The sequence below is a fragment of the Phyllobates terribilis genome, unplaced genomic scaffold, assembly GCF_046119375.1.
Source record: "Phyllobates terribilis strain yellow unplaced genomic scaffold, ASM4611937v1 Scaffold_1__5_contigs__length_1240528914, whole genome shotgun sequence".
Lineage (NCBI taxonomy): Eukaryota > Metazoa > Chordata > Amphibia > Anura > Dendrobatidae > Phyllobates > Phyllobates terribilis.
Window position 1 is genome coordinate 961,234,970 of NW_027362761.1, and position 24,809 is coordinate 961,259,778.

Below are 24,809 nucleotides of genomic sequence, written 5' to 3' on the forward strand. Positions count from 1 at the left end.
CTCACAAATGTGGGCCATTTACTGCAAACAAGATTTTCAAAAAGTTATTTCCTAACAAATTCAAGACCATGCTGCAAAATGAGTACACCCCGATGAAAGTCTTAGAATAAAGCTAAAGTTTAGACTACAAAATTCTAATTAACAAGAATGCAACCACAGGTAAGTCTAATTATTCATTAAACAGGTGTCCAGCAAACAGTTGACTATAAAAGGGCATAACTTAAAGAAAACCCCTTCCCATTTCATGCTGTCAGCAATGGCACCACATGGAAGAGAAATGCCTGAAGACCTGAGAAAGAAAATAATTTCTTTACACAAGAAAGGTAAAGGTTACAAGAAGATCAGAAAGGCTTTACTTATCAGTCTGAATACTGTAGCAAAAGTGATACAAAAATTGAACAAAGATGGAACAGCAACCATCTCACAGAGATGTCCAGGCTGACCACGTAAGTAAATACCTAAACAGGAGCAGCTTCTAATGAGAAAAGTTGAAGAAAATTGACATGCAAGTTCACAGCAGTTAGCTAAAGAAGTAGAAAGCCAAATCAGTATGTGAGCATTTTCAGTGACACAATATGGCGTTCACTGCAGAGGAATGATATGCATGTGTGTCGTCCTCAATGGAAGCCTCTCCTAAAGCTCATGCACAAAAAAGCCTGCCTACAACTTGCCAGGGCCCATGCTGGAAAATATGAAGACTACTGGGGCAGTATACGCTTTAGTGATGAGATCACAATTTTTCACTGCTTGTGTGATCTGTCCTGAAAACTGCATTATATCTCCATGCAATGCTCTGCAGCCTATCAATTTCTGGTATATATTTTTCACTGCTTGTGTGATCTGTCCTGAAAACTGCATTATATCTCCATGCAATGCTCTGCAGCCTATCAATTTCTGGTATATATTTTTCACTGCTTGTGTGATCTGTCCTGAAAACTGCATTATATCTCCATGCAATGCTCTGCAGCCTATCAATTTCTGGTATATATTTTTCACTGCTTGTGTGATCTGTCCTGAAAACTGCATTATATCTCCATGCAATGCTCTGCAGCCTATCAATTTCTGGTATATATTTTTCACTGCTTGTGTGATCTGTCCTGAAAACTGCATTATATCTCCATGCAATGCTCTGCAGCCTATCAATTTCTGGTATATATTTTTCACTGCTTGTGTGATCTGTCCTGAAAACTGCATTATATCTCCATGCAATGCTCTGCAGCCTATCAATTTCTGGTATATATTTTTCACTGCTTGTGTGATCTGTCCTGAAAACTGCATTATATCTCCATGCAATGCTCTGCAGCCTATCAATTTCTGGTATATATTTTTCACTGCTTGTGTGATCTGTCCTGAAAACTGCATTATATCTCCATGCAATGCTCTGCAGCCTATCAATTTCTGGTATATATTTTTTCACTCCTCTAGCTTTTTTATTCCATGATACTTAAAGGTCATCACACTTACTTTAAGAGTTTATGATCCATGCCGAGTTTACTAGTCTGTTTTTTTTTTTTTTTTTTCCCTGCACTTTATGGTCTCCTGTTGTCTTTTAAGCTAGTGATTGATTGTTAATGAGTTAAATCTGTGCAGATCTAAGCAGATACGTCCCTATATATTGAGACTTAGTTAAGGGGAGGCATTTATGCGGGGGCATTTATGCATATAGCATTTATGCATACTTTATCGAAGTGCCATAATTTAGCAAAGTGCCCTGGCAGTTAGAAAATGGCAGTTGGACAGGGCAGGAGACAGGTAAGACATGCAAGACAATTAAACAAACTTGCTTCCAGGTCATCTTTTTGGCAAACAGTATTCACCATTTGTATCTGTGCCATTTATACTCTGGTTGCTACAATCATCCACATTCACCGTTCACCCACAAATGCGGCACACTTCATCCATATTAATCCCTCACTCCTCTCTTCTCCTATGTACAGTTGTCATGCTCTCTTCACAATGTTATACCACGCAGATCCATTCATTCCCACCATACAACGCAGGAAACGCTCTCACAAATCACTCAATCATCTGCTCACTCTCTGTATCTTCCTTCTATTAGTTGCAGGTGATATTTCTCCCAACCCAGGACCCTCCAGTAATAACACTAACTCTTTCCCTGTTACATTCAGAAACCCTGCTAATCTCATTAATATTCCCTGCATATCTTCTGTCTCATTCAACTGTGCCCTTTGGAATGCACGCTCAGCTTGTAATAAACTCTCTTACATCCATGACTTTTTCCTCTCTAATTCCCTCAACCTTCTGGCTCTCACTGAAACCTGGATCCAGCAGTCGGACACCACTGCCGCTGCAGCTCTCTCCTATGGTGGCCTACATTTCTCTCATACCCCGCGACCTGACAACAGATCAGGTGGAGGTGTTGGTCTGCTTCTTTCAACAAAATGTACTTTTCAGGTTATCCCCCCTGTACCCTCCCTTATCTTCCCGTCCTTTGAGGCCCACACAGTCAGACTCTACCGGCCCTTCTCCCTGCGAGTGGCGGTTGTCTATCGCCCCCCAGGTCCCCTCCGTCAATTCCTGGATCACTTTGCTGCCTGGCTTACAAATTTTCTATCCTGCGACATCCCCACGATAATCATGGGAGACTTTAACATCCCAATTGGCGATCCTCTTTCCCCATCTGCCACGCATCTTTTATCCCTAACCTCCTCCTTCGGCCTTTCACAGCTTGCTAATTCTCCTACACATGAGGACGGGAACACATTGGACCTGATCTTCTCCCGGCTTTGCTCAGTACATGACTTTACTAACTCTCCCCTCCCACTCTCTGACCATAATCTTCTTTCATTCTCTGTCAAGAACTGTGACTCTACTCAAGACACTCCCACCGTCCACACTTATAGAAATTTACGCGCCATTAACACCCAGAAATTTATAAAAAAGTTGCAATCATCATTGGCCCCAATCTCCTCCCTCTCATGTCCCGAATCTGCATTGAAGCATTATAACAAAATAATGCTATGCGCCCTGGATGAAGCCGCACCTCCTACACAAAGAACAATTCGGCATAGACGGCGACAACCCTGGCACACGCCTCAAACACGTCTTCTCCAGAGGTACTCCAGGTGCGCTGAACGGCTGTGGAGAAAATCAAATCTGCCCGAAGATTTCCTCCACTATAAATTTATGCTGAAAACATATAACTCTGCCCTTCACCTCTCCAAACAAACCTACTTTAACAACCTCATCATCTCACTTTCCAATAATCCTAAACGACTCTTTGACACGTTTCATTCTCTCCTCAATCAAACAGCACAGGCCCCGACCACCGACCTCAGCGCTGACGATCTGGCTAACTATTTCAAAGAAAAAATTGACCATATCCGACAGGAAATTTTCTCCCAATCCCCAAATGTTATGCATGCTCCCCCCCGCCACATTGTATCTTGCTCATTTTCTGACTTCGAACCAGTCACGGAAGATGAAGTGATCAGGCTCCTTGCATCTTCTCGCCCTACCACCTGCACCAGCGACCCTATTCCCTCACATCTCCTTCAGTCCCTTGCTCCAGCTGTCACCTCTCACCTAACTAAAATTTTCAACCTTTCCCTCTCATCTGGTATCTTTCCCTCTTCTTTTAAACACGCCAGCATACAACCATTACTTAAAAAACCATCCCTCGACCAGAACTGCACGGCCAACTACAGACCTGTTTCCAATCTTCCCTTTATCTCTAAACTCCTGGAACGCCTGGTCCACTCCCGTCTAATCCGCTATCTCTCAGACAACTCTCTTCTTGACCCTTTACAATCTGGTTTCCGCTCTTTACATTCTACTGAAACTGCCCTCACTAAAGTCTCTAATGATCTACTAACAGCTAAATCTAATGGTCACTACTCCCTGCTGATTCTCCTGGATCTCTCTGCAGCATTCGACACTGTGGATCATCAGCTCCTCCTCACTATGCTCCGCACTATTGGCCTCAAGGACACGGTTCTCTCCTGGTTCTCCTCTTATCTCTCTGACCGCTCCTTCTCTGTGTCTTTTGCCGGCTCCTCCTCCTCCCTACTTCCTCTTACTGTCGGGGTTCCTCAAGGATCAGTCCTCGGCCCCCTTCTTTTCTCCTTATACACCGCTCCTATTGGACAAACAATCAGTAGATTCGGTTTTCAGTACCATCTCTATGCTGATGACACCCAATTATACACCTCTGCTCCGGACATCACCCCTGCATTACTACAAAAGACCAGTGATTGTCTTTCTGCTGTGTCTAACATTATGTCCTCCCTCTACCTAAAACTGAATCTGTCAAAAACTGAACTACTCGTCTTTCCTCCCTCCATTAATCTACCTGTGCCCGATATTGCCATCTCCGTTTGTGGCTCAACCATTACTCCCCAGCTACAAGCCCACTGTCTTGGGGTCATTTTTGATTCAGATCTTTCTTTCACTCCTCACATCAAATCACTCGCTCGTTCATGTCATCTACACCTCAAAAACATCTCAAGAATCAGGACTTTTCTCACCTTTGACTCGGCAAAAACTCTTACTGTCGCTCTTATTCATTCTCGTCTTGACTATTGCAACGCTCTACTAATCGGTCTCCCTCTTACTAAACTCTCCCCTCTCCAATCCGTCCTGAACGCAGCAGCCAGGATCATATTCCTCGCCAACCGCTACTCAGATGCCTCTTCCCTGTGCCAGTCATTGCATTGGTTGCCCATCCAATATAGAGTCCGTTTTAAACTTATCACGCTTACCCACAAAGCGCTCCATGCTTCAGTACCCCCCTACATCTCCTCCCTTGTCTCAGTCTACCACCCTACACGTGCCCTCCGTTCTGCAAATGACTTGAAACTAAAATCCTCCATAATCCGAACTTCCCACTCCCGTCTCCAAGATTTCTCGCGTGCTGCGCCAATTCTCTGGAATGCACTACCCAGGACAGTTCGATTAATTCCCAATACCCACAGTTTCAAGCGAACCCTAAAAACACATTTCTTTAGACTGGCGTATCACCTAAACACACTCTGTCCATCCCAGCTTTCCCCCATATTAAAATCTTCTTCAACTTCGGGTTCAAACCAACCATGCACATAAAAGCCTCTGTCAGGACTGCACACATACTGGCTGGCAACCAGTCCATGTATTATTATTTATCCTATTCAGTATATCAAGGCTGCATTATACAATATATGTACTTTTTACCTTTTGTGTCTCCCCCACTTCCTCATAGACTGTAAGCTCGCGAGCAGGGCCCTCACTCCGTTCGATATGAGATATGCTTATTCTGTATTGTCTGTATAAGTCCCCCCTAAAATTTGTAAAGTGCTGCGGAATATGTTGGCGCTATAAAAAATAAACTATTATTATTATTATTATTATTATTATCACAATAAGTGGTTTTGGAACTGATGGTTTCAAAACTGTATGACATTCCAAATGTTAGGATTACAAAGAAAAATGGATGGTGCCTACAGTGAAACATGGCGGTGTCAGTGTTTTTGTGTGGGGCTGCATGAGTGCTGCTGGTGTCGGGGAGCTACATTTCACTGATGACATCTTGAATTCACAGATGTACTGCTTTGTATTGAAAGTGAAGACATCACCATCACTCCGTGCCCTTGGTAGATGTGCACTTTTCCTACATGACTGATCAAAACACACACCTAAGGCCACTGTGGTATTTCTGAAGAACAACAGATGAAAGTGATTGAACACCTATGGAGAATTCTGAACAGGCAAATTGGAATCACTCCTCTCCATCTATCATCCAGCCTCTAAAAGAGTTAGTTCTTGAAGAATGGAAAAAGATAGCTATTGCAATAGGTCGAAAACTTGTTCATATCATGCATAGAATACTTGATACCGTCCTTAAAAATCATGGAGGTCATACAAAATACTAGATGTATTGTTTTTGATGTGGGGTGTATTCACTTTTGAATCAACTAATTTGAGTAAAACTGTAGCTTTTTAATGAAAGTTATATTATTAACCTTACTTTAATGTTATGGGTTAAAAAAAATGTACCATGAAAATTTGGGAAATTGTACTTGTGTTCAGTGAGATATTGATTAAAATCTTAATTTTCAAGGGGGTGTATTAATTTAGGCTGAGCACTGTGTATAATGTTATTCTAAGGGTACGTGCACACGACCAGTAATCCCTGCGGATTGGATGCAGCGCATTTGCGCTGCGTGCAAACATTAGTACCCAGATGTTACTGCATAGTGGATGGGATTTCAAGAAATCCTATGGCCACTATGCATCTCTGCAGATCACCCGCGGACACGGACATGCGGCGCGTTTCCAGACCGCAGCAAGTCAATTTCTCTTGTGGAGACTCTAGTCTCCGCAAGAGAATTTATATCCGTACAACGTATTGAATGGGGTGAATCAATGAACACATGCGGATTCACCTGCGTGCAGCGCTTTGGACGCAGCAGAAAGTATACTGCGTTCAAATCGCTGCCTATACCGATCGAGTGCACATATCCTTAGTGTTTAAAAGTCTACAGTGTATAGAAGGAGACTTGAATCAATTGTAAACATATAAATGGACATAAAATGATGACAAGGTACATGGCCATCTTTGTCTCTTTTGTATGTTCTCTTAGCTATGGATGTATGCAAGTTTGCCTGAACACTAACACAGCATTGGGATACCACAATGCAAAAAAACGTGTCATTTGACATCTAACTTGACATTGGTCAATGGCTTCTATAATGTCAAGTTATCCTAATCCTCTTAAGTGAGATAACCTTTTGTGACCAGCTATCAAGATGGTGCATTATGGGTCAAGATAAACTTAGCGTCGTCTGTAGCTCATCAAAGTGAAAGACCCAAACCTGATAACAAACTTAAAGTATATATCCACCTTGCCATGTCTTGATGTTTTAAGGACCAAAACGCTACTGATTAATTTCTTAATACATCCTTATTGCAGGTAGAGCTTTGTTTTTCCAATACTGAGTTCTGAATTTCTTACATAGGCATAGATTTAAAAGATAGCAAGCTGGCTGCTGGAATCCACCAGTAGTAGAAGCAAGGGTGGTTACTACATGCCATGATAATATTAACCAACATGTTGTATATGAAGTTGTCTTATAAGCTCCTTCTGGTGGTGTCTTTGCTAAAAGAGTTGTCAAACACTAAACATAGCAGCCTTAAAAGTTAAGAATTTTTGTGATTTAAATCTATTAAAAATTCAGCGCTTGTATTCAGACAACTTCTGTGTATTATTTTTAGTTATTTCCGACGACCTTCCGTTCGAACCCCCCCATCATGCCTAAGGCAGATTTATGTCATCACTCATGTCAGTCTGGGGGCTCATCTAGGTCTCCTGCTTTGTCCCATCCTCGTGTAACCATGCCCCATTTTCCCTTTCAAAGTGAAACCTCGCATCGCTAGCAGCTGCACTGTCAGAGTTACGTCTGATTTTTAATCATGTCCCCTGATGAAGAAGTGAAACCAGCGTTGGAGCAGAGAGACGCCTGGCTACCAGCAATAACTAATGTAGCCAATGCAAGCACTTTATTCATATCATGTTATAGTTCATCGGGCACTAAGACACTTTACATGGAACATTGCACCCAAGGTATTAAATCCAAGTATTAGACATTGCCCTGTAATGAATTTAACTAAACTGCTTTTGGCTATGTATATACGTGACGTTTTTGCAGCATTTCTTTTTTATTTTATTTAAAAACTGCTTTTTAGGCTGTGTGCCCACAATGCGTTTTTTAAGCGTTTCAGCAGCGGCAAAAACGCTGCAGAAACGCTTAAAAGACGCTTGGTAGAAGGTCTGCCATGTTCCCCAATGATAATCCGCATGTGCTGTGCACATGCTGCGGAAATTTCCGCTGCGGATTATCATTGCGGAAAAAAACGCAGCACTACCAATTATTTTGCGGAAGTGCTGTGTTTTCGCCGCCATTGACTTGCATTGAAACGCATGGATTATGCATCACTGCATCTGTAGATGCGGAATCCATGCTTTTCAATGTGCGGATGGCACCCGGGTCTAGAGGAGAGGAGACTCTCCTCCGGACCCGGGTACCATAGAAAGTGTGAAAAAAAGAATAAAATAAAAAATAAATGTTATATTTACCTTCTGATGGCCCGCGGTGCGCTCGTCCTCCCTTGCCGGCAGATCGCGATGGACTGGAGGACCTGCGCTGACGTCATAGTCATGTGACAGCAGGTCCTACAGTGTAGTGTACCGCGATCTGCTGGCAGCCAGGACGGAGGGAAGCAAGACTCTGGGGGGCATCAGAAGGTAAGTATAGATTTATTTTTTTATTTTTTACCATTCTTAAGGTCACACTATATAAATCCATGCTGTTTGCATGGATTTATATAGAGTGACCAAGTTGTCAAGCACTTTCCAAGTGATGCTAAAATCGCTTAACAACCTGCATGCAGAAATGCATGTGAAGAACGCTTCACATCCGCATGTCCCTGGCAGGAAAAACGCATGTACAATCCGCATGTACAATCCGCATGCGTTTTTTCTGCCAGGGAGATGCAGAAACGCTCAGGAAAAATCCGGAGCATTTCTGCATCGTGGGCACATAGCGTTACAGTGCCAGCAAAACCTATGAGTATTCAGAAATCTCATCCACACGCTTTTTTTTCCTGACTGAATTAGAGAACAGTTTTTTTTCTGCAGCATGTCCATTCTTTCAGCGCTTTTTCATCCACAGAAAGGAATGAGACAGTGAAACAACGCTGCAAAAAACGCAATAGCATTTTTCGCTGTGTATTTGAAGTGTTTTTGGTGAATAAAACAATTTTTTTTTGAACATGACAAAGCATACGTTCTCTGCACCCAACCACACTGAAAAAAAGTGCCAAAATAGCAGTGAAAATTAAAAAAAAACAGGCATTCTGCATGCAATGTTATTACTGCCAAGAGAGCAGGTTTTTGCAGAAAAAAAAAAATGCAGCATAAACACTGTGTGTGAACATAGCCTTTGAATATGCTGGGATTATTCTTGAGTGTATCTATACTATTTTTGTAGCACTATGCCATAACTTATAATGGCTGTACAATGTATCTGTACTACATTTTATAAATTTCAATAAAATATTTGATTATTATGGGGATTACACAACTCTTGTTGGGCCTTTTAATCCCCCTTTTTTTGTGACGTTTGTACTTATGAGTTTTTACCCTGGTTACTATTACAGTGTATCAGATGCAATGTTTTGTTTCTTCTGACTCCATGTTCCTTCTCTGTAAACTGCAAGTTAAAGAAGTACTCATCCAATCAAAGTTTTTATCCTTTTAATATATTGCAATCATCATATTATATAACACTGTATACTTACAATTGCTCATTTTGCCTTTCTACCCAGCTAATTCTTCTCTTTTCTCTGCTTTATGTAGAAACAGGAAGTTTCTTGCTCCTGCATTTATCATTCCCCTCTTCAGCTCCTGACCCAGCTGCTCCCTCCTCCCCCCTACCAGGCACTTTTGCAGTGAATTATGACTCATACAGAGAAAATTAACCTCCTGTTTCTACATAGAGCTTACAGGGATTCAGCTAGTCAGTTTTTAATCAAGCGCTTTAATAGACCTAATGGAAAAGAGAATAATTTGCTGGGCAAAATGAGCAACTTTAAAGTACACAGTGCTATATAATATGATGATAGCAATATATTAAGAGGATAAAGAGGTTAAACATTTTGATGGGAGTGCTTCTTTAAAGATGTAATCATAGCCTTATATTAAAGGGGTTGGGTTGTCCAGTAAAACAGGTTATCGCCTATCCATAGGATAGGTGATAGTGATAACATGCTGATCAGTTTGTGTCCCACTGCCAGGACCTGCACTGATTGGCAGATGAAAGAACTTTTATTCTTGACAAGAAATTTTTATTCCTGTTACAAAATGGTGTTTTTTTGCTTTTTTTAATTAAACGCCTTCTTATTATATACCACCGCTGAGCATTTAGCAATTTGGCATTTGTGTTAATATTTATGCCATGTACCATACTTTACCAGTCAGAAGAGGCTCTTTGATAAATGAAGGCAGAAACGAAATGTCTTCAATTATCTAATTATCTAGCCATTCCCATCTATTGTTGGTTAATTATGTAACATTTAATTATCATTTGAGAATATAAGGACAGGGTAGTGCTACTGTTCACAGATAATTATTTTGAAACCAATACTGGCAACAAGCTCCTAACCGGGACCCAAGAATCCATCCTATGAAGAAAGGACTTTGTTTTGTGCATTGCAACATACAGAGTCTGAGTCTCAAAATAAAATTAGGACATAATGTTTTGCCAAAAACCTTAGGCTCTTCCTTTATCTAAACATGGCTGGGACCATACAGCACACCCTAATGCCACTCTTCAGGGACACAGCAGTTTGTTGTTGGCCAGTTTAGAAAGAGGCATTACAAATAACCTATTGGAAATTCTTAAAAATAGTTACAAAAAAAGAAGAAACTTTGCTTCCTAAACTGAGCATTGCGCAGCATTAATAGACAAGTTAGATATTATTATAATGAGGCCAGAATTGGACTGACTCACAAGGTCTTCTGCTGGACCAACTTTTGAGGACACATACAGGCATAGACAATCCTGTTCACAGATCATCCCCTAACTCCTGGGATTTATTTCTCCTCATACTGTGTGTGGGGAGCTGTGGGGACCATCATACTGTGTGTGTGGGAGGGTTCAGTGGACATTAAACTGGAGAGTTGTGGGGAATTATACCGTGTGGGGGCATCAAACTGTGTGTGTGAGGGTTGTGGGGACCTCATACTATTTGGGGCTGTGGCATGACAATACTGTGGGGGAGCCTGTGGCAGCCATCATACTGAGTTGGGGAGCTGTGATAGATCTTACAGTATGGGGGATAAAGGCCATGATACTGTGTTGGGGTGTTGTGAGGCCATCATACTGTGTGTGGGGAGCTGTGGGGACCATCATACTGTGTATGTGGGAGGGTTCAGTGGACATTAAACTGTTTGGAGGGTTGTGGGGAATCATACCGTGTGGGGGCATCATACTGTATGTGTGAGGGTTATGGGGACCTCATACTGTCTGGGGGCGGTGGCATGATAATACTGTGGGGGAGCCTGTGGAGGCCATCATACTGAGTTGGGGAGCTGTGATAGATCTTATGGTATGGGGGATAAAGGCCATGATACTGTGTTGGGGTGTTGTGAGGGCATCATACTGTGTGTGAGGAACTGTGGGGACCATCATGCTGTATGTCCCAGAGGGTGTGGGGTCCATCATACTGTGTGTGTGATAGGGTTGTGGAGACATCATACTGTTTAGGTGGCTGTGGGGATATCATACTGTGGGGGGAAGCTGTTGATCAATGGTTGAATAACAGGAGCAGTATGATTTAAAGAAGCACTCCCATCAAAATGTTCATCCTCAATATACTGCAATCATATTATATAGCACTATTTACTTACAATTGCTTATTTTGCCCTTTTACCAAGTTAATTCTTCTCTTTTCCATTAGGTCTTTGATATCATGTGATTAAGAACTGACTAGCTGAATCCTTTTAAGCTCTATGTAGAAGCAGGAGGTCAATTTTCCCTGTATGAGTCATAAGTCACTGCAAAAATCCCTGGCAGGGGGAGGACGGAGCAGCTGGGTCAGGAGATGAAGAGGGGAATGATAAATGCAGGGACATGAGACTTCCTGTGTCTACATAGAGCAGAAAAAAGAGAATAATTAGCTGGGCAGAAAGGCAAGATGAGCAACTGTAAGTATATAGTGCTATATAATATGATAACTGAAACATATTAAGAGGAAAAAAGCATGATGCAAGTGATTCTTTAATTCTTTTTATAAACTTTATAAAAAGCAGTAAATTACCGGTATATGGTTTTGGTTAGATGCTACTGATAAAAATACGTATTACAATATGCCCTATAATAACATGTATTAGCAGTAGCAGCTAGTCAACATACTTAATGCTTACACATTTTAGCATTATAAACTGTACATCCCTATATATTGCAGCAGGAATGTAGATGAAAACATTATTTATTAATCAGAATTTTCTTTTTCTCCACTCCAATTTCTGGCACCAATTTTTTTATCTTTCAGCGGAGCTTTTCATTTCTTTCAGCTTTGTGGGCATGTACTTTAAACCCACTATGAGACTGTCCAATTATAAAAAACAGGTATGGTCAAGTGTGACCGCTATGCATAGGAACTAATTGCCTGGGGGTAAAGAAGCAGTGGCTTGGTTTTAGAATGGGATTGTCTTGTCTCCCATTTAAATGGCATTCCGTGTTCCGCCACTTCACAAGGTCTTCAGTTGACTGCAGCCCTGTTGTCTGAGTGCTTTGTAGGTTTAATAATAATAAAATAATAATAATAATTGCTTTCTATAGTCCCATGTACGGTGATCATTATCAATTTTAAAATATATCTTTACTAAAAGGGTTTTTTTTTATATATATATATATATATATATATATATATATATATATATATATATATATATATATATATATATATATATATATATTTTAATACCTAAAGCTTTCTTTATGTAAAAATAACAAAATGGGCCATACATATCCCCTGCTGGTGACCCGAGCCTTTGTTGACATGACTGTGGGGTGACGTCATGACTATGGAACATGACCGCTGCAGATAATGACTGGACTTTTATAGGTTTTATATTATTTACATTAGCATGACCCCTGAGCCCAGTGACTGGCAGCCGATACCATGTGGGGTATATGGGCTGAGACCTCTACAACCAAACCAAACAAAACATGGGTGAGCTAGAATGGGTTAAGCAAAAGTCCAGCAATGCAGAGATAATCTCAACAGACTTAAAGAATAACCGTCATTTTAATTATTATTTCATAAATCAATAGTACCCATTAGTGATGAGCGAGCGTGCTCGTTTAAACCATTCACTGAGCACGCTCGGGTGCTTTCCGAGTATCTTCAGCGTGCTCGTATATTATGCTGGAGTCCCTGCGTCTGCATGATTTACAGCTGTGAGATAGCCTCAACACATGTGAGGATTCCCTAACAAACAGGCAATCTCTGCATGTTTATCATGCAGAAACAGGGACTGGAACATAATATAGGAGCACGCCGAAGATACTCAGAAAACACCCGAGCGTGCTGGGTGAAAGGGTTAAACGAGCACGCTCGCTCATCACTAGTACCCATGAAAATAACTTTGCAGTATATCTTATCAGAGAAATTGCTTCCTGTATGTGTTTTATATGAATGTGTTTTAGCTATTTGCTGCATGTTTGCATTGATATCGTGGCAGCACTGTGACCACCATTAACGGCAATCTGTTCCCTTAAACAAAAGGGTATTTTTGTATATCCACATTATCTTTAGATTATGAGAACGCTTTTAAACAATCTTTGATACTGTTTATGTTTGTATCTCATGTATTTAAAATCCTTGGTCAATGTTACAGAAATAGTCACACGCACAGGTTGTCACAAATATCTATACAGGAGTTCTGAATCCTCAAAGAAAAGCCCAGAGAGGTTTATTTTTCAGCAAATGCTTTATATTTCCTCCCAAATTTGGCTTTTTACTGTTTACTTTTCAGCATCAACCTAGGCACAGACATTTACTGACACTAAAATGCAGTGGACTATCGGTGTCGGGCTACATGGTAAATTCCTACTGAGAAAGAGTTGCAAGAAAGTCAGAAAGTGAATTGTGTTCATTACCATGTGAAAAGAGATGTGAATATTTCTGTATATAATTCTATAATATGTGCTCAGAAATTGTAACATGGAAAATAGGTATCATACAGCAAGAATGACTTTATTGCAATTAGCCTATGAGTGAATATGTGAAGTTGTTGTGGAGCTCCCTGTAGACACGTTAGGATTTCTGAATGGTGCTTTTAATTTAATCTTTACTTTTTATAGAATTTCTTTGCCATTTGTACAGGACCACTAAGCTTAAAAATGACAAAGCATACACAGTACAGACCAAAAGTTTGGACACACCTCATTTAAAGATTTTTCTGTATTTTCATGACTATGAAAATTGTACATTCACACGGAAGGCATCAAAACTATGAATTACCACATGTGGAATTATATACTTAACAAAAAAGTGTGAAACAACTGAAAATATGTCTTATATTCTAGGTTCTTCAAAGTAGCCACCTTTTGCTTTGATGACTGCTTTGCACACTCTTGGCATTCTCTTGATGAGCTTCAAGAGGTAGTCAAAGGAAATGGTCTTCCAACAATCTTGAAGGCGTTCCCAGAGCACTTGTTGGCCCTTTTGCCTTCACTCTGCGGTCCAGCTCACCCCAAAACATCTCGATTGGGTTCAGGTCTGGTGACTGTGGAGGCCAGGTCATCTGGCGTAGCACCCCATCACTCTCCTTCTTGGTCAAATAGCCCTTACACAGCCTGGAGGTGTGTTTGGGGTCATTGTCCTGTTGAAAAATAAATGATGGTCCAACTAAACGCAAACCGGATGGAATAGCATGCCGCGGCAAGATGCTGTGGTAGCCATGCTGGTTCAGTATGCCTTCAATTTTGAATAAATCCCCAACAGTGTCACCAGCAAAGCACCCCCACACCATCACACCTCCTCCTCCATGCTTCACGGTGGAAACCAGGCATGTAGAGTCCATCTGTTCACCTTTTCTGCGTCGCACAAGGACACGGTGGTTGGAACCAAAGATCTCAAATTTGGACTCATCAGACCAAAGCACAGATTTCCACTGGTCTAATGTCCATTCCTTGTGTTCTTTAGCCCAAACAAGTCTCTTCTGCTTGTTGCCTGTCCTTAGCAGTGGTTTCCTAGCAGCTATTTTACCATGAAGGCCTGCTGCACAAAGTCTCCTCTTAACAGTCGTTGAAGAGATGTGTCTGCTGCTAGAACTCTGTGTGGCATTGACCTGGTCTCTAATCTGAGCTCCTGTTAACCTGCAATTTCTGAGGCTGGTGACTCGGATAAACTTATCCTCAGAAGCAGAGGTGATTCTTGGTCTTCCTGTCCTGGGGCGGTCCTCATGTGAGCCAGTTTCTTTGTAGCTCTTGATGGTTTTTGCAACTGCACTTGGGGACGCTTTCAAAGTTTTCCCAATTTTTCGCACTGACTGACCTTCATTTCTTAAAGTAATAATGGCCACTCATTTTTCTTTACTTAGCTGCTTTTTTCTTGCCATAATACAAATTCTAACAGTCTATTCAGTAGGACTATCAGCTGTGTATCCTCCAGACTTCTGCACAACACAACTGATGGTCCCAATCCCATTTATAAGGCAAGAAATCCCACTTATTAAACCTGACAGGGCACACCTGTGAAGTGAAAACCATTTCCGGTGACTACCTCTTGAAGCTCATCAAGAGAATGCCAAGAGTGTGCAAAGCAGTCATCAAAGCAAAAGGTGGCTACTTTGCAGAACCTAGAATATAAGACATATTTTCAGTTGTTTCACACTTTTTTGTTAAGTATATAATTCCACATGTGTTAATTCATAGTTTTGATGCCTTCAGTGTAAATGTACAATTCTGATAGTCATGAAAATACCGAAAAATCTTTAAATGAGAAGGTGTGTCCAAACTTTTGGTCTGTACTGTATATATAATAAATAATAATAATAAAAAAAAATTGTGAAGAAAGCTCATATCACTAACGCATACATATGGAAGCATTGGACAATTACCATCATCCTCTCCCCAGCCTAAAGTGGCTAAATTGTATTCAACTTGCATCAAATAAAAATTGCACTGACAACAAGTTTGCAGTCCCTTTGACATCATTATGGAATCAGAGTACAGAAGCAGACATATAACACAATAGTTGCCACTAGAGGTCACTCTACCAGTGTGTTACCCACTGCACTCAAGATCCATGTAGGACTTGTTGAGCTGCATAAGGGAAAGGAGCATCTCTACATATTAAGCTGCATGTAGAATATGGAAAGACACAGAATACAGGGGTGCACAACCTTTTCTGCCATAGAGCAACTTAGTAATAACCACTCCCGTGGGTCACAATAGGGGTATTACCATATGAGACATTTATCTCAAATCAAAAGTATATAACATGACTGTCTGATGGGTGCTGGGTCATATACAACATAGCAAAGCGTGCCAAACGGAGACCCCATTTTCTGATACTGTATATAGGGGACCCAGAGGAAGTTACACAGAACACCATTAGTATGTTACATCGCTGATCGGAAGCTGTGAGCTACTCCTCTAATATATTCTGAAAACTATATTTAAGTAGTTAAACACAGAGAAGCATTTCTCTGTGCAAATGGTTAAAGACCACGGAGAACAGCATGATGGGGCACATGTAGCTTCCGGGCTGTCTCTCGGGGATTAGGGCTACTTGAGTAACACCAGTCCACAAATTAAAGAGGTTGCCTGGTACTTTATATTGATGTCCTAACCTTAGGGTAGGTAATCAATATGAGATCAATGGAGGTGCGAAATGTGGCACCATAATCGATCAGCTGTTCTCTGTACCTGGAAGTGATCAGTTATGGGGTAGAACTACCCAGCTCTGTCAACCGTATAGTGGATGCAGCAAGGTACTGTAGGTCCACCTCTATTCAAATGAACGGGCATGGATCTGCAGTACCCCTCTGCAGCCACTATACCGATCACGGAGCTGTGTAATTCTGCTCCGCAACTGTGCTCATCCAGCAGCCGCAAGCACCAATAGCAGCCGATCGGCAGGGGTGCCCGGTGTCGCACCCCCATGAATCTGATATTGATGACCTACATTAAGGGTAGGCCATCAAAATAAATTACCAGGCAACCCTTTTACATGCACTTGCAGTTTTTGGTGCAGGGAAAGTGGATACTACAATGTTAAATTGTGCTGCAGGGATGGTTATCCACAACTGATCACAAACACATTCTAGGAGGGGTTTTATGAATGCACTTCACTAAGGCTCTGTTCACATCTGTTTTGTAGTGTACATTTATAATGGAAGCATAAAAGATGTGATTATTCATCACATGTGAAACACCAGCAGAGACTAAGGCATCCAATACTGTCAGGATCCGTTTTGGCTGGAAAAATGGGGCTTCATGCAGTGTGATTTTTATCTCTTAAAATGACGGACTCTGTGATGGAGGCTCCTTACAAAGCCTTCAGTACAAATGTGCCCTGAGGCCAAGATGCTACATTATTGATAGATTGGCCTCATGATTTCTAATAGGTTTTTAATTCTGAAATTAACGTCAGATTTTCCAATAATTCTTCATTTACATGCCGGTGTCCGTATGCTGCAGAATGATGCCACCTTAAAGCACGAGAATACAGAAGCCATGTCTGTAGGATGCAATAACTCTCTAACAGAGTGTCTGAACAGGTAACAATTCATTTTTTTCTCTCGAATTCCATATAAATATGACCTGCTGTATTACAGAGGAGTTATATCTAACTGGCCATATTCACATTTGCATCATAAGCTTTTCAATAACTCTTTTCATGATCTGCTAAAATGATGTACATTTAGCTGTGGGTGATTGAGTCTACGATGGATGCCATGCAGTGGCATCTGTCACCCATAGTCCATCTTTAATGAAGGCTAGATCTGGTTGCCAGATACCACTGCTAGGTACTCAGGAAAGCCTCCATTTAACATATATATATGATATGTTTTTCCCACATTAGTATTAAGTATTGGTTTCAATACGGTTCTTCCCACCAGATGGTGGAAGATATCGTACCTACGGGAGTATGATACCTTATATCATGTTTACAAATTACTGCTATACAGATTGTTTTATCCCTATTTTTATATAAAATAAAAACCAGAGTGGATCATAAAAAGAGAAAAAGTACAAAAAAAGTTATATTTCAACTCTTTTCTTCTTCCAATCCTGGTTTTAGCAGAATCTGTACAGTGATCTCTTGAAGTACAGCGGTAACAAAAGTAACTGTTTATACATTATCTATTAATTGCCAAAATATTGATATTGCAACAATTAACACAGCAGATGTAAGAACAGTTTTACAATAGTCCCCAATGAGATCTAACAAGATTTTCTACAGAAGTGATAATGGTAAGAATCACACCTTCAGTCTATCCAGACACCTTGCAGATATTTGCAATTCACCCTCTACCAGCACACACTACCCCAAAGCCAGTGCTTTCTGCTTCTCTTAATAAAGGAACTCTAAACCTAGAAATAAATAAATGAATCAATAAATTAATAGACTGAACAAGAAATATAGCTGCCCTTGCTGTTTGTTACTCTGCAGCTTTTTCTGTAGGCTCTAATATAAATCCTGCAGAAAACATGTATTTTTCAGCTTATCTGTTTCATCTTTATCTTGGTGAAATCACATACTCTGTAGCCAACTGGGTGGGGCTTAGTGATCTTTCTATGTATTATCTCAGTTGTGACTGAAATATGAGACAAAATATGATCACAGGAAAAAAAAAGATAAAATTAAGGCAGAAATGTCAGGATATTTTTATATCTTTTTTTGTGGATTTTATGAGTTTAGTGTTCCTTTAAAGTTAGCAAGTTCTAGCCTTTCTCTTTATTTCTAATTAAATGGGTTGTCCAGTCCAAACTGATAAGTCTGCAGTCACTCTGTGTGACTGCTGACTTATGAATCCCCCCAGTGCACGCACTGTGCGCTGCGGGGATTCGCTGGTTTCCGAGCAGGGACCGGAGGATATGTATGAGTTATATGTACTCCCGGCCAAAACCCGACTAGGGGGTGCGGTCTCACTTCCAGACACTGGTATTGAGTGAGGCCACGCCCTGTCTAGTGACACGGCCGTCCAGTGGGCGTGGCCGACTAGAGGGCGCAGCTTCGCTCCATACAAGTGTAAGGAAGCAAGGGCACACCCACTGGCCGGGAGTATGTATAACACATATATACCCCCCGGTCCAGTCTCAGAAACCAGCGAATCCCCGCAGCACTCAGTGCCTGTGCTGGGGGGATTTATAAGTCTGCAGTCACACAGAGTGACTTCAGACTTATCAATTTGAACTGGACAACCCCTTTAAGACAAAATTAAAGATACTCAAACACCTAACAAGGTCCAATGACAACTTCTGGCTCTTTAAGTAAATACTTGTGCTTCCCATGGAATAACACTGAAGCACATTTTGAAAGAAATGTATAAGTACACTGACAAATTCCCCTCATCACAGTATGTAGTTATACACCAACCGAACGGACAGGGAAACACCTCCAACTTGTAACACCCAATTGTCAATTTATTTTTAAACATCCAGGAGGAATAACAGAGGAATAGCACAACATTATCGATTAATACAATTAATTAATTCTATTGATTAATTCATTTTATAAGGAATGCAAGTATATACAGACATGTCAGAAGAGAAGACTGATTCTAACTACACATCCAAACCACTCAGTTATCAGATGTATGTCCATCTTGGCTATACATACATTTTATCTTAGGGGCAAAAAATAATGTCTTAATAGTCATAACAGTCTAGCATGTATCTACTGGGAGCTCACGAGACAAGCACATTATGAGGTCTATAGAGCTTAGTTAACCACTAAAGTCCTTGACTTGTGAGGCCACGTTCACATGGTCAGTATTTTACATCAGTATTTGTAGAGCAAAACCAGGAGTGGGTGATAAATACAGAAGTGGTGACGTGTTTCTATTATACTGTTCCTCTGATTGTTCCACTCCTGATGTAAAATACTGACCAAATACTGAGCGTGTGAACATGGTCTAAGAAATGTATATAAATGTGTGTATATGCAAGTCTGACTAGTTACGGGGACCCCAAACTTTTGCAAACTATTTGTATGTGCACTAGAGTAAAAAAGCACCTCTGCAACCTATTCTGCTCATATAATAAAATGACTAAGTATCTGACTGCCATTGTATGAAAAAGATGTGCTTTTAGCACAATCTATCATTGCCAGGGGAATATTATCTTCTGCCTCCCACAGTGCTTTTCAAAGAGAGGGAGCAAAAAACACTCCAGAAAAATAATTCCATATGTAAGTTCTTTAAACAACACCAAGCTGTAGTAGTCCGGCATGTCCTGAAGTGCCCTCCTCTCACCCTATGATCGCGTATGAAACATAAATAATGAACACATTGGAGTCAGAGGTACTCTCGCATGCCAGCAGCTATATAACAAGCCTCAGTACAGTCAAAAGTTGAGCTCAGCATCAAATAAAGTGACCACATATTGCTTCAACAAGACAGACACAGATCACTTCTGCCTGCTCCAAGATATAGATTACCACAGGTTTTTTCAATCTCATAAAAGCGAAACTACATTGAAGTAAAAACAGCTCTAGTGTCGTGTACAAGGAAATAAAGGGTCTTAGCACATCATTTTAACTTGGCAAAATCAAGCAGGTAGCAGAGTCGTAAACATCACAGTCCAGTATGGCCACAAATGAACTTCTTTTGTAGTGTTTATTACGCATTACAAAAAAGCAAAATGTCAAATAAAAGGATTTGGAAATATTCACATAAATCTTCCAATTAAATAAATCATTTTAACCAGCTACATACCTCACAAAATACAAGAATATATACACTGCAATACTAATGGTACGAGACAAACAGAGCAAAAAGTATCCGAATATATAAAGTACTGGTTTAAAGGGAGTCTGTGATCACCAAAAGTCAAATTGAACTATTTACATATTCATATAAGGGACTTAGCCCCTATAAAAATCATACTTGTAGTATAGATTTTAGTAATTTTATATAAAAACAGTTTTATCAAATATTCAAATGAGGGGGCTTTGGTGCACCCTTGGCATGGCCAAGGGCTCAGTGCACCATTCTGCCCCTCTTGGTTACCATCATCCGTACCTTGACTGTGCACACTGGAAAACACTGCTTGATCTAAATGCCTAGCCCTGCACACTAACACTGCAGGGGCCGAGAGCACACACAATGTCAGTGAGTAGAGGTGCGTTTTCATTCCTCTCCTGTGTACCAGCTGCTTGCTGCACCTATGCTCACAAAGAAGTGGGTGGCCGATGCAGACAGGAGAGGGAGATGAGAATGTGCAAAATGTCAGTGTGTGCGTGCAATTATTTCTCTGTCCAGAAAGCATTGGTTATCCATGGCTGTGTGATCCTGTGTGCCGCAAGGGGCCAGCCGCTATACACAGGAGAAAGAGATAAGAAGGCAGACACACTGACACTGCAGTGGCCGTGTATGTGCATACATACAGTATCAGTGTGTGTGAGTGCTCATCTTCCTCTCCTGTCACCATCAGTTACCCACTGCTTAGTGTTCTTTTTTGCAGCGAGTGGTTGCCCCCACACAGGAGAAAGATGGGAATTGACATGCATGCATTGACACTGTGGGTGCTCTCACTCTGCAGTGTCAGTGTGTGAAGGGCTGCAAATTTAAATCAGGCAGCACTCCACAGTGAGAACTATCAATCACCGCAAGGGTAGCTGTGGAGGATGGTAACTGAGGAGGCAGGACAGTACACTGAACCCTTGGCCACACTAAGGGTGCACCAAAGCTCCCACATTAGTAACCTCCCATATCTAGTAAAACTGTTTTATATAAAACTAAAGCAACTAAATCCGCAATACACGTATGATTTTTATAGGGGCTTAGTCCCCTAAATGAATCTCTAAATAATTCAATTTGAGTTTTTGGGGTGTCAGACTGCTTTTAAGACAATGAATGCAAAGAATAAATTGAATAATTATTCCCTTCATCTATCTGTCACCAGCCTGTGTACAATGTCAGCCTGTATAGCCTGTTATGTTGGGTGTGGTGACATCACTTTGTTACCTGATCAGGCAGCTGATGTCATCTGTAATAAATGTGGGGAACCAGAGGGACATCTAGAAATTAATTCCTTTCTCTTAATAAAACAAGTGCTGGAGCTCAGATTTCATTTGGTTTTAATATTTTATTATTCTTCATATTATATTTTTTTATTTCAGTTTGTAGTTTGAGACTAGAGTCAGTATGGGAAAATGTGAAAGCTATATTAGTATTAGAACCATACGATCAGAAATAGCACTTTTTTCAGCTGCAAGTAACTGCAGGCCAATGCTTCTTCCTCTGGTGCACAGACTACCTGGTTGCCCTACAGGCCACATTGATAGACACCCTGTCAGACATGTATAAAGTATACAGCCTGTCTATGGCTTTCAGATGAGAGTCGATAAGTGAATCAGTACTGTCAGGTCTCTTGTGCACAATCTTAACACAGGAGGGAACCAGCTGTTTTTTTTTAATAAGAAAATTCAAAGTCAACTTGTAAATTACCTGATCTTACAAGTTAACGCATTTTTTTGGACTATAGGATGCACCTTACAACAAGACAAATCCCCAGGTTTAGATAGCATAAAAATGGGAAAAACATATTTCCTAAGAATTAAAGTGAACCTGACAGCTTCCCCAGCACTCCCCTCCCCAAATCACCACCATGTACTTACTGATCTCTTTATACTTTTCCTAACAAGAGTTTTTTCATGGATTGCTGATTTCTGAATCTGCCTAAAATCAGTTTTAAGATTGGGTTTATGATATGCTAATTAGAGAGTAACTAGTCATGGGCATTGCTTAATCCAGACTAGTTGTCCCACTAATTATGGTATTATGCCTTGGGGGACTTCAGTGGCATGATTTGCAAGAGTGACATCCCCGCTGGCAATGCACAGGAAGGCGAATATACGCACCACAGCATTGTCGGTACACAGTACATACCCAGGTAGATCACAGGCAGCCATGAAATTTGCAAAGAGCCGACGGTAACAGCTGTTTGAGTTCTGCATAATTGCTGCCTCCCTGGGCACGCGCAGTGCGCCAATGAAGCCGGGGAGCATATACCCAGCTTCTCAGCGCATTGCTAAGTAAGAAAAAATTGGAAAAGAGGCGACAATAGACTTTCATCAGGATACAGATTGCAATGTTGAGACTGCTAGGAGCTCAGTGCTTGTGTGATGCTGCGGCGTCCACCGCTAGTAAAATGCAAGAGAGTGCTCCTAGCAGTCTCAACATTGCAATCTGTGTCCTTACGAAGGTCTATTGCTGACCAACACGTTTATTACTATTCTGGATTGCTCTTTATAATAAACCTCACCATTGCACCTATGTGGAGTGCCAATTTTTTGTCTATAAAATTGAATTTAGACATATTCAAAATTCATTAAGACATGAAAACGATCTTGCTAAGAAGAATATAAAAAAACAATAAATACATGGTGGTCGTATGGGGGGGTGTAGGGATGCTAACAAGTTCTCTTTAAAACTAATCTGGTGGTGTAAACAAGTGGGGGTCGTTATCACTAATTTTAATGCACTAGGGTAGAATAGAGAGGTAATAGAGCTATTGTTAGTGTTTCTCTGCAGCATGTGTGCTATACACATATAGCTTTACAGCGCACACATTATGTAAACTCTCTTCAGCGCACAGTGCACACACACTGAACTAGTCAGAACCTTCAACATCTGTGCAGATCTAATGATGTACAGAATCTTGTAGCTTTCTCTCCTGCCCTACACCGATCAGACTGATCAGTGTTAGGCTGGAGGAGGGAGAGCTGTGCCACTGCATAGTTCTCTCAGTGATTGGGAAGGATGCTGTGTCAGCGTTCTCCTTGATCATAGGAAGTTGCCTTGAAAGTATAGGACACACAGTTTTTTAGCAAGATTTTTTTATTGCTAAAAAGTGCGTCTTACAGTCCAAACACTACATTGAATGTGCAATGATTGCGGGTTGCTTTGCTAATGTGAACCCCTACCCTCAAGTCATGGAGGAAGAGGAGAAGAGTAATCGGACTAATACCACTTTTCAAACAAACATTTTACATTTTGCATTATCATTGGGGAGGAGATAAAATGGATGCTATGTACGAGAGTCACTTACATCATGCATGGAGTCAAGGAGTTTAGTTAAGTGGAAATATCGCTGCCAGCTCTGTCCAGCACTGTGTGGACTCTTCATTAATATTTTCCTCAGTTCTTTAATGTAATTCAGTCTCATTTCTTCAAACGCAGCTTGGCATTTAAGTCCATCTTTGGGAACTTGGTTGAAAAAAAAACAAGAAGTCATTGTGCAAAATGTTAAGTGGCATACTAAGACAGCAAAAATGCATATCCAAAAACATTTCTATACCTTTATATACATATCAGATGGAGAGGAACTTTGATTCTTATGGCTCATCTAGCAATATATACCAAGCGTTCGGTAAGATAAAAAAATCATACAAAAGGATAACCACACAGAACACTTTTTAATCACAAAATCTGATCTTTAATTATGCACTTTCACACCGTCCAGTCATTTTAATAACGTCCCCTACGCTAATTTTCTGTCACTGTACAGTTTCTCCAGTGTTGCACCAATATCATTTCAACTGGCAAATAAAATAGAAGGGAATTCGACAAACAAACTGATCTGAGTTGAAACACAAAGTTCTGGAACAGTGCCCAGAGTCGTGGATTGGGTTTATTGAACACAGTTGTTCTATTGATCTGGATAACTTCCAATTCTCTATGGGATAGGAAGTATATGAAACACTATGTAAAAGGCAGAAAACACACAATGTATTGCCATTTGTATTTCATGGTTTGTGACTACAGAGAAAAACTTAACAATCATGTCACCATCCACAATTATGAGTAATACAATACTGCCAGCCACAACATGACTATTCATCGTCATGACCTTTCACTGGATATCACATTAAATTTATAAATTTCAAATCTCTATTCACATAAATGCCGACATCCTAAATCAAGGTTGGCCAGGCTTTTTCGTTATAGTATTGATTGTATTTTTTATGGAATGCATCAAGGCCCGGGAAAAAGGGTGACCCTCCAGAACAAAGTCTAAAGTGGGGCCACAAGTGCTAAATTATTCTTCTAATACAGTCATGTACTATC

The 24,809-nt window shown here is 40.7% G+C and overlaps 1 protein-coding gene across 2 annotated transcripts in view; it reads right to left on the reverse strand.

Annotated features, from left to right (window-relative positions):
• Positions 1–24,809, reverse strand: part of NR3C2 (nuclear receptor subfamily 3 group C member 2) — a 354,893-nt gene that overhangs the window by 8,050 nt on the left and 322,034 nt on the right. For both annotated transcript variants that reach the window (XM_073642514.1, XM_073642515.1), the window contains exon 8: positions 23,791–23,948. In XM_073642514.1, coding sequence (XP_073498615.1) covers positions 23,791–23,948 — 158 coding nt within the window. The remainder of the gene's footprint in view (positions 1–23,790; positions 23,949–24,809) is intronic.